Source organism: Tamandua tetradactyla, chromosome 7 (genome assembly GCF_023851605.1).
Source record: "Tamandua tetradactyla isolate mTamTet1 chromosome 7, mTamTet1.pri, whole genome shotgun sequence".
NCBI classification, from domain to species: Eukaryota; Metazoa; Chordata; class Mammalia; order Pilosa; family Myrmecophagidae; genus Tamandua; species Tamandua tetradactyla.
Genome location: NC_135333.1, coordinates 84,101,102 through 84,113,525, shown reverse-complemented (window position 1 = coordinate 84,113,525; position 12,424 = coordinate 84,101,102). Strand labels below are relative to the sequence as shown.

At 37.0% G+C, this 12,424-nt stretch overlaps 1 protein-coding gene across 1 annotated transcript in view; it reads left to right on the top strand.

Annotated features, from left to right (window-relative positions):
* GYS2 (glycogen synthase 2) overlaps positions 1-12,424 on the top strand; it is a 76,564-nt gene that overhangs the window by 55,137 nt on the left and 9,003 nt on the right. Inside the window, exons 12-15 of the mRNA XM_077170249.1 lie at positions 6,022-6,148; positions 9,926-10,021; positions 10,873-11,036; positions 12,092-12,172. Of these exons, the coding sequence (XP_077026364.1) occupies positions 6,022-6,148; positions 9,926-10,021; positions 10,873-11,036; positions 12,092-12,172 (468 nt within the window). The remainder of the gene's footprint in view (positions 1-6,021; positions 6,149-9,925; positions 10,022-10,872; positions 11,037-12,091; positions 12,173-12,424) is intronic.

Here is a 12,424-nt window from a genome sequence, read left to right as displayed (position 1 = left end):
TTAGGATCCAACTTAATAGTCACCTCTTCCCTCTGTCTTTCCCTAATGTTCACTCCTCTTTTCTCCTTCAGATTGGAACAGTTGTTTTCTTATCTACGTTCCCAATTCCCTTTGTATCTAGTGCAATTACAGGGATTATCATACTGAATTGTTCTGATTTATGTGTCTGTTTCTCCAAGTAAACTGTGAGTTTTTTGAAGCACAGGTCATGTCTCATCTATACTGTGCCATTTTGGGTCCTCTGAGAGGTAGATACCAAGACAGGCTTGGATATGCAAAAGATTTATTGGGGAAAACTCCCATAAAGGACCAAGGGGTTAGGGGCAAGAGTAGACAGAGAGATGCAGGCCAGACACTAGACCAGAGAGAAGGAAGAAAGAACGAGGTAGGAGGAACCTTAGACTGTTGGCAGTTCAGAAAAATTCCCAGCCAGGCCGAAAGGAATTCCCCAAGCAAAGTTGCCCATTACAGGGGTCCCCCACGGAGCAAATATACACTGACACTCCTCTCTGCCCATTCCTGTAGGCCAGGAGCAGCAGCTCTGGTGGATTTAGCGGGAAAGCAGTTAGGGATGTTAGCCAAGATCCCAAAGCAGGATCTCTTGAAGGAGATCTGAGCATCATTCCAGGGCAGCCACACCTATACGGAAATCAGAATGCCGCTTTCTTAAAGACTGTAATTAGCCTGCCTGGCTTTAGCTCCCTGCCACTTGTTCAGTTTGTAAGTTTAGTAATCTGTCTGTATCTCTGTCTTCTCATTTGTAAAATGGTGATAATAGTAGTCCCATATCCATAAAATTGTTATGAGGCTTAGATAGATAACATTGGTGCCACAATTAATGGAATACCTGGCACATAGCAAATGTATATTAAATGTCACCTTTTATTAGTACTTGGCCAAGTACCTTGCACATGAGGGGCACTTAGTAACTTGAGGAGTAGAGGTGCAGAGTTTGGTCAGAGTAGAAGGTGTTCTTATCTCTGCTTGCAGGATTTGCTATATTTTTTAAGAGATGACATGTTAACTAGAGTTTGATGGATAAGCAGGTATTCACCATGCAGATAACAGGAAGAAGTCTCCCCAGTCAGAGGAAAAAAGCAAGTGAAAGGGCACAAAAGCGCATGGCTTATGTAGAGTGAATGGAAATGGATTTCTTCTACAAAATTTATGATTATGTGATTAAGCACATGAATATTTTGAGAAGTCCATTTGTAATAATTATTAAGCAAACATGCCCACACATACAAGAAATAAAAGAATAGCAACTTCCTGACATCTAATGCGCACACAGAGCACCAAGATAAACTCTGGTCAACTCAGAGTGAGGTATTTTATTTTATTAGGAGTATCCTTAAAAATTTGACACTAACTCAGGGCCTCTGCTAATATAAGTAGATATTTGATCTCCTCCATATTTATAGAGTTCTATAGAGTAGTTCTTAACTCTCAGAGTCAATTGCAAAGTATTTGATATGAATATTAACACTGGGTTCAGCAAATGTTGCAGTTTATTTTGAATTTGAATTTGAATTTGAATTAATGTATCACCTATCTTGCCTCGGTGGCAACATGGTATAGTGACAAAAACCCCGCATTTCTGATCTCAACACTGAGCTGTCACTCCATGAAAGTAAACTAACTTCCTGAGCCCTCAGTCCTCTTGTGGGATAAATAAAGGATCAGACAAGATTGTTTCCCAGTGATCAAGGGCCTTCAGTGAGCCAGGTGCTCTGCGAGGGGCTTTTGTATACAGGATCTCATTTAATCCTCTCAGTAACCCTGAGCTTCTGTGGTAGGCTGTTTTCAGGTCCAGAGCAGCTGTTTTCTTATTATAGTTGTGCTGTCATTCTGTTTGGCTGGGAACAAAAGGAATGAGCCGTGATGTTTTCACGTTCCAAAATGGGTTCTGGAGGGTGCGACTTTTCCTAAGCTTGGAAGTGCCAAAGAAGACACACTGGTTCTCAAATCCCCCTTTCCTGTGATTTCCCCAAACAGTACAATGCTGCAGATTGGATGGCTGCCCAGACACAGTCAGGATCTGAGTCTTTTGACTCTTTTTCTAGGGCAGTACTTCCTGTGTAGTTGAAATTCAAATCATGTTTCGGGGGGGAAACTATTTTAGTCACTTTTACTTTGCCATTTTACGATACTTGGCATTGTATAAACCATTTTTAGGTGCTGGCTGTTTACTGACAGTTGGCAATTTAATTTTTTTCTTGAGTTTGACTTGTCTCCTACTTATGGATTCACTGAGTATATATAATGCCTGATACTCCTTGTCCAGCAATAGGTTAAAACGCTCCATTAACATGAAAACAACTATTCTTACTTTGATCCAGGCAGATGATGAGATTATAAAGTAATGAAGCCTATTTATTTTCATTGGATAATTCAATTGCCCTTTTTATGTTTTAGTTTACTTATTTTAAATTTAGGATAATGAGAATCTCTATTCTACCTATCTCGCTAAGATTAAACGAGATAATAGATGTGAAGATTATTTGTATTATATAAGGCAATATAAATTTGTATTATATAATACAATATAAATATATTAAATATATATTTGTATTATATAATACAATATATTTATATTGTATTATACAAATAATATTGTATTATTCAAATGTTTTCATTATTATTACATATCTAAATTAGGGTTTTTCTTTGAAGTAATCTCGTCAGAAGAAAGTATACTTCTACTGTAAATAAAAAAGAGAAATTCTGGGGTGCTTAGTTAAAAAGTTTATTTTTCCTCTTTTTCTTTCTCTGCCTCTTTCTCTTTCCCTTTGCTTCCTGGACAATGCAGGTCTTAAGCCATTGTGTGGGCAACAGATGGTAGGTGTTTGCACTGGAAAGGAAAGTGTGTTCTGGAGAACAGAGAAGTGTGTCAGAGCCCACCCAGGCTAAGGAAGGGCCATTCCCCTCCCGAGCAGGGTGAGCGGTGGGGACTCGCCCCTGCGGGAAGTAAGAGCCACGGTTTAGTGAGGAAGGAGGGCATCCATGCCTGGGAGGGAGTAGCAGTGGAGAGAGAAAATTCCCTGTACAGAGGGGGATTTATCTAGTAAGTCAATACATTAAAGAAAACGGAAGCTATATTTTTCATGTTGGAATAAGGAGGCACAAATATAAAAAGGGAGAAAACTATAACACAACCAATGATTGTTGGACTGAAATTGAAGGGATTTTGCTGTGAACTCGGGGTTTTTGAGATATACAGATAGATACAAAAATAAAGATGGATGTAAATTGTTTGTGTGCATGCTCCTTTTTCTTTGTCCACTGAGAGGCGGGCCCGAAGAAGGTAACACCCCTATAGCACTGAGCATACCTAGCATCCGGGTATTGATTACTACCGGGATGTAGTAATCAATCCTACACATCCTCCACTAAGGTTCCCGGGAGAAATAGTTGATTCTAGATAAGCCTGGAATAGCTTCTTGTGTCAAAATCAAATAAATGCTCAAAGAATGATGGAAATATGTCAAAAGTATACAGAAGCCAGCTTGAAGGGATTTGCACTGGTCAAATCAGAGACAATTTGATTATCAATATTAATAAGGACAGTAATAGTTTGGAATGCATTGAATACAATAGGAAACCACGAATCTACTACAAATGTTAATTAATCAATTAAAGGTTTAATTAGGGGGCAAGATAGCTCCAAAATAGCTCTGTGCAAAATGCTTGCTAATAACAGAAGAGATAAAAAGAGTGAATTCATAGGGAAGACTCTAGGAAGATACCACCTTAATGAAGAGATTAAAGTAAACATTATCAGTGATGGAAAAAATATTAATTGTATATCACCTGATAAATAGCAATGAGATGAACCCAGCATCACTTCTGTGATATTTCTGTCAGAGATGTATAACTTGAAGTCATCGACGACAAATTAACAGACAATCCCAAATTGAGGGGCATATTTCAAAATAAATGGACTGTAATCTTCAAAAGCGTTAAGGTCATTAAAGCCAAAGAAAGACCAATAACTCTTCCAAATTGAAAGAACCAATGTGACAACTAAATGCAACATGTGATTCTAAACTGGACCTTTTTGCTTTCAAGGACAGTATTTGGACAACAGGAGAACTTGAATGGGGTTAAAAGGTTGGATGGTAGTGATATATTAATGTTAATTTCTTGATTTTGATGCTGGTATGTAGATAAGTAAGAATATTCTTGTTTGAATGAAATACACATTAAGTACTTAGGAATGATGGACATCAAGTCAGCAACTTATACATGATTCCAGGAAGAAGTCTAAATCGCTTCATATCGTACCTGCAACTTCTCTATAAATTGGGAATTTTTTGAAATGAATAAATAAACATCAAAGAAACATTCTTAATACTTTAAAATGATATTTTATTTATCTATTTTTTGTTTCTAAGAACTACTTAGTTATGAGCAGGTAGGGCTGAGAGAGACTCTAATAGTTCAGTGACAACTTTAATTAATAGGAGAATAGGAGAATTCATTCACACATAGTTTTGCAGGAAATTAGTTAAGTAGCTATTCTAGTCACAGATCTTCTAATATAGCTCTGCTCTCAAGAGAGAATCTCTGAATTTGCAGAATGTTATAGGCCGTGGAGTTAGAGAACTGGCTCTTACCGGTACACAAGATCCAATTGTTAAATTTGTAGAAATTTTGTGAGCCAATTTCGAACACAGCCACTGTTAAAAATAAATTGTATAAATGTAAAAATAAAGCAATTGTATTCAAAACAAAGATAATATTCAGAACTCCTTATGTCTTATTTTACCACTACCTATGTTCCTGAAGTTTTTATGTCTAAGTGCGGTGGAAATCTAGTATGGTAGAAATACTCTGTAATGAGGTGCTACTGCTCATCTCTTCCCAACTCCAAGTTCAGTGATATAACATTGGTAACTTGAAATTGGGCCATGGTGGAAGTATTTACAGCTTGGAAATTAGCAAACAGTAAAAATCATGCTTGATTTATTGTTCATTCATTATCTACATTAAGAAAGCAGTGGAGAAAATAATGCAGATCGCACTTAAAAATTTATGTCTTCTAGGCATTCATATGAGTGACCAAAATAGCCGAGGAAATATTTTCCAGCATTTAAATATGAAAACTAAATAAGGAAGTGCCTTATGTCTTTGATGAATCATTGACAAATGTCTTTGTTGCCTCACTTTCTTTTTACTCATTAACAAAGGGATCAACTAACAGTTAATGTCAGAATGACATTCATTTATCATTGTAACAATATGTTAGTTAAGAACAAGAGTTCAGCGAAAATTGGCAAGGGAATTTTGTGAGGATTAATTGAAGTATTGTATTTTTTTATTATTTGGAAAGAGAATGCTACACATTCTTTCTATCAATGCAGTTTGCAATAAACTTATGTTAGTATGCTTACACACTATTGTAAACACTTAGGCTTTTACTCTTGAGTAAAAAGGGAAGCTATTGCAGGATTTTTGAGAAGGGACGTGACACAATTTTAAAGGATCACTTTTAGGGGCATAAAAGCAGGGAGATCAGTTAGGAGGTGAGGGCTTCCAATGTTGGCTTGGGTGAGGTCTTCTAGTCTGATCTAACCTAGATCAGATACGTTCTCTGTCCCTTAGCAGCACCTCTCTTGGCTAACTCATGGTTGGGGCGTAGGAGAGTGGCACATTGGAAATAGCTCCCCTCATGCTTGCTCAAGTTTGAAATGAATCGAGAAATAAGACAAAATTGTCCACAGTCTTCATTACTGTTAAAGGCTGGATTGGAGGATATAGTTTAGTGTGGGCATGCTGAGTCCCTAATCTAGACCTTGAGACTTGCAGGAAAGTCAACTCTGAAGAGTAGGTACTTTTACCTGTACAAGACAGAGAGAGAAAGAGAAAAAAATTCCCAGGCTTTTTTCTTTTTCTTTTCTAATTTCCTTTTTTTCTCCCTAAATCTAGAGCACAAGGATTCTACAGCGTTGAAATAACCAAATTGTAAGAGATTTTTTGTTCATTTTCTCTTTTATTCTCATGTGTATTTTCCTTTGTTAGGTGATTTTGCATCCAGAGTTCTTATCTTCCACCAGCCCCTTACTACCCATGGATTATGAAGAGTTTGTCCGAGGCTGTCATCTTGGAGTGTTTCCATCCTATTATGAACCCTGGGGTTATACTCCAGGTATGTAACATGTGCAGTTTGGGCGGGGCGGGGCGAGGGTGGTTGTTGGTGGCGGTGCATGGTCTGGGAATCGAACCCCGGTCTTCTGCGTGGAAGGTGAGCATTCTACCACTGAACCACAGAATGTTTTCAACTTTGTTTGCATTTTGTTTTATGCTCATGTATCTAATATTCAAATTGTAGTTCCTATTGCAGTTTTGGTTTTGAAGTTTGTTTTAATAATGATTTTGTTTGGGTCTATCTCAGGGATCAATTTCATGCTTTGTAGATACTGAACTAAACATAAGGACAAAGATTATATAACAGTGTATGGTTAGGCGTACTTTCGTGGGTATCTGAGTTATGACTTCACTGCATTCCAGGGAAAAAGAGTGTTTTATAAAGATTATGTGCTATTTAGTTATTTCTACCAGTCCCATACATTAATGGATGAACTGGATTGCATTAGAATTAATAGGGAAATAATAGTCCAGCAATTTTGTTTTCTAGAACTTATTTTAGAAGATACTTTTTTGTAAAAAAAAATGATATCTTTAAAATAGTATAAAAAGGTATAGAATTAAAAGCCTTCCTCACACTCTAGTCCCTCAAAAAAGGGGAGAAAAAAAGATAATTTGGTGTATGGTTATCATAAGCAATTACATGTTCCATCCAGAAGCTTCCCTCTCCCTCTCCCTCTCTTTTTTCAGATGGTGTTTTCTCAGATCCACTAACTGCTTTCTTCTCTGGTTCCTACTAGCATGGGTGCTATTAGCATCAAGAGGGATCAATTTTTATTTGTACTGAAATACCTAATTTTTAATGGAAACAAAACCTTTAAATGCATACTAATGCAAAGAATACAGTAATGGCTTTTCCATCTCTTATTGGTAATTAGAGATTTTCCTGCTACTTCAGGAATGGTTCCATTTATGTATTTTAAAGAAAACATTTTTGTATTTGTAGTTAGAGAATGAATTATGCCGTCTGCATCTCAATGTCATCATTGACGTAAAGCCCAAATTAGGGTATAGCAGGAGCCAAGATTAGGTGGATCATAGGCTGAATTAAAAAGTGAAAGAACTTTTCCAACCTTTGTATTCCCATCCCCAGATTTAAATTGAGGATGTAAAATTGTATATAAACAGGATCTTGTAATCTTTATTATAGGAGTGACACTGAGAACCCTGTATCTATTGACATAAGGTCCTAGTCTGTTGTCCCAAGTTCCACCAAGACTACTGTATCAGCAGCTATAAAGATATTAAAACTTCTTGGGTAGAATGCTCCCCTTCCATGCAGGAGAACTGGGTTAGAGTCCTGGGCCATGCACCCCCCCCACCCCCCCCCCCCCCCACAAAACAGACAGACAAACAAACCTTCTGGGGTTGGTAGCACCACCTTGTGAATGTGATCAAAGCCACTGAATTGTATGCTTGGGAGTGTTGAGATGGGAAAGTTCATGTTGTGTGTGTGTTTCCACAATTTATGAGAGCGAAAAAGAGAGAGAATGAGGGAGACACTAAAGAGACAATAATGATTAAATGCAAATCATGTTCCTGAACTGGATCAGTTTGCATATTTTCTCCTTCAAGAAGGGAGGAGAAAATGCTCAAAGGATCATTACTGGGACAGTTGAAAAAAATTGAATATGCACTGTAAACTTCATATCACCATTAAACTTCTTGAACTTGATCATTGAAACAGTGATTATATAGGTGAAAACCTTGTTCTTAGGAAATATACATGGTAAAGGAATATGATGTATGCAACCTATTCTCAAGTGTTCAGAGAAAAGGTAGATGATAGCATGATACAACAAATGCAGCAAAGTTTTAAAAGTTGGTAAATCTGAGTATCTGGGTAGGGGGTATGTTGGAGTTCTCTGTGTTCTTTTTGCAACTTTTACTTTAAGTTTTAAATTCTTTCAAATAAGAAGTTAAAAATATTCTTGGGGGTAAAAAGGATGATCAGTTCTTGTAACATGGCATAGGAAAGTTATTTATCTAATAATTTCTCTGGCTACTCTTATAGCTCTAAAAATTGCTATTGACTTCAGTTCCACTTTTGTGAAAGTTGCATCTTCTTACTTATGAAATGTCTGTATAAATATCTTAAATTTTTTATAAAAAATATCTAACTTTTGAGATATATAAAACACACATTTCATTGATGAACTTAATAGTTTCCTATGACCCTTATTCTCATTATTTCTAACATATTAGTAGCAAAATCAACCATTGGAAATTTTAAGGACAGAGGAGCATAATACCAAATGCATGAGTGACCGAGGACTGTGAGAAATCATTTGTTTTGGGTAGAGAAAATGTCTTAAAACTACCAACATTCTTTTGACAAAAAATTTCATTTTACAGGAAAAGGTTAAACTTAATTTAAAACGACAGGAGAGGTGTATTAAGTGTTCTGAAATAAAGGCCAGAGAAGATGTATAGAAAAGATGAGTAGAAGGGAAGAGGAGTTTGAGGAATACTCCATAGTGAATGAGTCATTCTCTGTTTTAAATTAACTGAAGGGAACTGACCACTCCTACTTAACCTCCTATAATTACAGAAATAATGATACAGCTGGTGATAGATGAATGGAATGATCACAATAGAGTACTCTGATTTTTTTAGAATAAACTTTTTATGTGACAGTACATGTAACTCGCCCCAGAGAGTAGCCATTAAAGCCTGTGCTTTGTGTTCTGAGGAAATGCGATGAATATAAATACTCATATCATTAAATTCATTTATTGAATATTTACTGAGCTCACATGGGTACCTGGCATTTTTCTAAAAGGTATTAATGAGTATTTAATAATTAAGGAGGATGTGTGCACTTCTGAGAAACTGGAGGTAAGATTGTGCACACATATATGAGAATTTTTCTAGGGAAGGTTCCAGAGTTTTCACCACATTCTTAAAGGGGTTGATCATCTCACCATACTTCCTATCCCCATTCCCCCACCCTCCATATAAAATACTACGACTACTACTACTACTAATAATAATAATAATAGGAAAACCATTGCCATAGAATTAAGCCAAGAGGAAATTCTTGCAGAGTGACAGGTAAGGCTGCTAATTGGTATTACTTCATGGAAAATGGAGAGATCTTTTTTTTTCACCTATCTCCACACCAAATTGAAAATAATCCCAAAATTAAATATAAATTCCTTTTAAAGATGCAGACAGCCTTGAGAGTGGCAACTTTTTAATGACATATTAGATATTTTCTGGAAAACAGGTTTTGATTAAAAGAGGAGGGAGGACTGAAAAAGACCATGAGTCCACTAAGCACTTAGAAAGTGGAAAGGATTTTTGGCAAGGAGATTGATATGAAGGGAGAAGGGAGTCATGTCTAAAATTTGCTTTACCTACCTCACAAAGCTTGCCAAGAACTTAAAAGACAGGCTTTGGATGGTGGCCAAAACAGTAGCAGCTGCGGTGAGAGACGGTATGGAGTAGCAGTTATCAGCAAGAACTCTGGAGCTGGGGCCCCTGGCTTCAAATCCCAGCCGTACCACTTCCCTGGCTTTTGAAGTTGGGCAAGTTATTTAAGTTCTCTGGGCTTCACTATCTTCATCTATAAAATGAGGATAAGCATAGCCCCACGTCACAGAGCTGCTGAGAAGATTGAGTTAATATGTGTAAAATGCTTAGTACAGTGCCTAGCACAAAGTAAAACATGGCTATTATTAGGCAATTATTATTATTAGGGCTTTATTCTCTCTGTGTGCGTAAGCAAATATGGGAGCTGGTCTGAAGCCAAGTCCTTGTCTATGTTTTCTGGCAGCTGAATGCACCGTGATGGGGATCCCCAGTGTGACAACTAACCTCTCTGGCTTCGGCTGCTTCATGCAGGAGCACGTGGCTGATCCTACAGCATATGGTGAGGTTTTTCCTCATTAACCCAGCCCTGGGAGAAGTGACCTCCAACTAAACCAAACACAGAGCCTTTACAGAACCCAACTCTAAAGCTGTCCTGATAATTACACTAATGTTCATAGTTCATAATTCTTGTTTAGTTAAAGGTTTAATGATGTGGCCCATAGATAAGAATGCTATAAACTTTAAATATGTAGCCCAAAAGCCAAACTAGAAAAAGAGTGGTAAACTTGAACAATACTTTGTCCTGTTACCATTTTTTTTTTCTGAACCAGTTCTGCTGCCTAGAAGTGATTTTACAATAACCGGAATCTTACAAATTGTATATTACTCAGCAGTTATTGCTTTAAAAGTCTGTGCCAAATTAGCAAAATTCACTGAAATTATTTAAAATGGTAGGAGAATTTGCATATCTCCATCTATATATCCTTTTCTTGGAGCAAGGAGAGTTAGAATGGGATGGATTCTCTGCTGATTCCCTGGGGTCTTTTACAGAGGTCTCCTTGGGCTGTACAGTGGAAACACTGATACCAAGGTCCCACCCCCAGAGATTCTGGTTAATGAGCAGCCCTAGTGGGAATCATTGATCTAGGGTATCCTATCTTGCCATGTTTTTTCAGCAAGATCTACTTTGTTGGCTGTATGTTGGTGACAGCTGTAAGCCACTGAAGGAGATCACAGAGGAAACAAAGTCTCAGAAGGAGATACATAAAGCAGAGACAATATGAGAGCTAGGGAGTGGATACTGTACATGGTCTAAGAGAGATAGACCAAAGAGAAAATGATGAACAAGAGAAGAAATAGTTTAAGGTTAGCCCTACTTTTTACCTGTGCTTTGACTTTTGTGCCATTCAGGTATTTACATTGTTGACAGGCGGTTCCGCTCTCCAGATGATTCTTGCAACCAGCTGACTCAGTTTCTCTATGCATTTTGCAAACAGTCACGCCGTCAAAGAATTATCCAGAGGAATCGAACTGAGAGGCTCTCAGATCTTCTGGATTGGAGATACTTAGGCAGAGTAAGCAAGCTTGTTATAATCAGAGAGAACCATTTAAAACATTCCCCTGGAATATAAAAGTATTGATTTCAGTCATAATCCATAAAGTCAATTCAATATCATCATTGCTAAACTCTCAGTGATGTTTTCGTGTGCTTTGTTAACTTAATAAGAGTTTTCAAAATCCTAAACCCAATCCTTCACACTTTTCTGTGCCTCCATAACAGTAAGTCCATCAGGGTTGGCATAAATCTCACCAGTTATTCTATTCACAATGCTTAACCTGATGCATTACAAATATGTATAAATGTTTGATGAAGATGAGAAAAAGTCAAGAGAAAAGTCCTTACTTTGCTTCACTCTTAAGAGAGAATGTGATCATATTCATCAACTACAGTGGGTTAGAGAAAAATATTGCTTTCAAAGCAAGTACAGGAAATGCCTTCTTACATACATGTGATAGGTTTACAAACACCCTGATGTTCACATAACTCAACAATGGATGATTTGATAAAAAATAATTGACTTCACCTTCTTATAATGAATCTATTTACATTGTTAAATTCTCTCCACTAATGACAAATGCTGCTGTTCACTGAGCTCATTACAACCCTCAGTGATTGATCTTACTATCTCCATTTTTTGATAGATCTCCATTTTTTGATAGAAAGGTCCTTAGACGTTACCTTTCCTATGTCAGGGTCAGGTCAGAAGCAGGACTTAAATCCAGTTTGTCTGACTATTCAAGCCCCATTTTTTTGCCACACCACATCAGCTCTCTGTAGAATGAAATCAATGTTTTCAGCTGCTCAGTTAGAGCTCAATTCAAAGCTTAGAATGGCCACTGTGGCTTTTCCTCCAACTTTTTGTAGTATTTCCTTTCTTATGCATTTAAAAATAATAAAACTATAAAGTATGATTTGCTTTCTGATTCTCAAATCTAGGGTGAGTATATTCTGTCATTAAAAAAGATACTAAGTAGGAGAATAAATTATATAAAGTTTTATATAATTACTTGGTTACTGATCTGTCTAAATCTTTTTTTTTTTAACCTGTGAATTGACTTTCTATCATAGTATTACCAGCATGCCAGGCACCTGACTTTAAGTAGAGCTTTTCCAGACCAATTCCAAATGGAACCCACGTCACCACCAACGGTAAAAAATTTATGTATTGTTTATTTGTTTTGAAACCCTGTTTTTAATTTATGATCACTTCTAACAATACCTTTGAAAACTCTTATACTTTTTCATAGTTTCAAAGCAAAGAGTAGAGGAACAGATAAATCAGACCATCTGAAAGCCCTAGATTTGGAGTTAACCTTAAATGTAGGACCGGTGGACAGTCTGCTTAATCATGTCATTGGGGAAGCACCTCCATACAAAACTCTCTCTCCTTAGTGCTGAGAA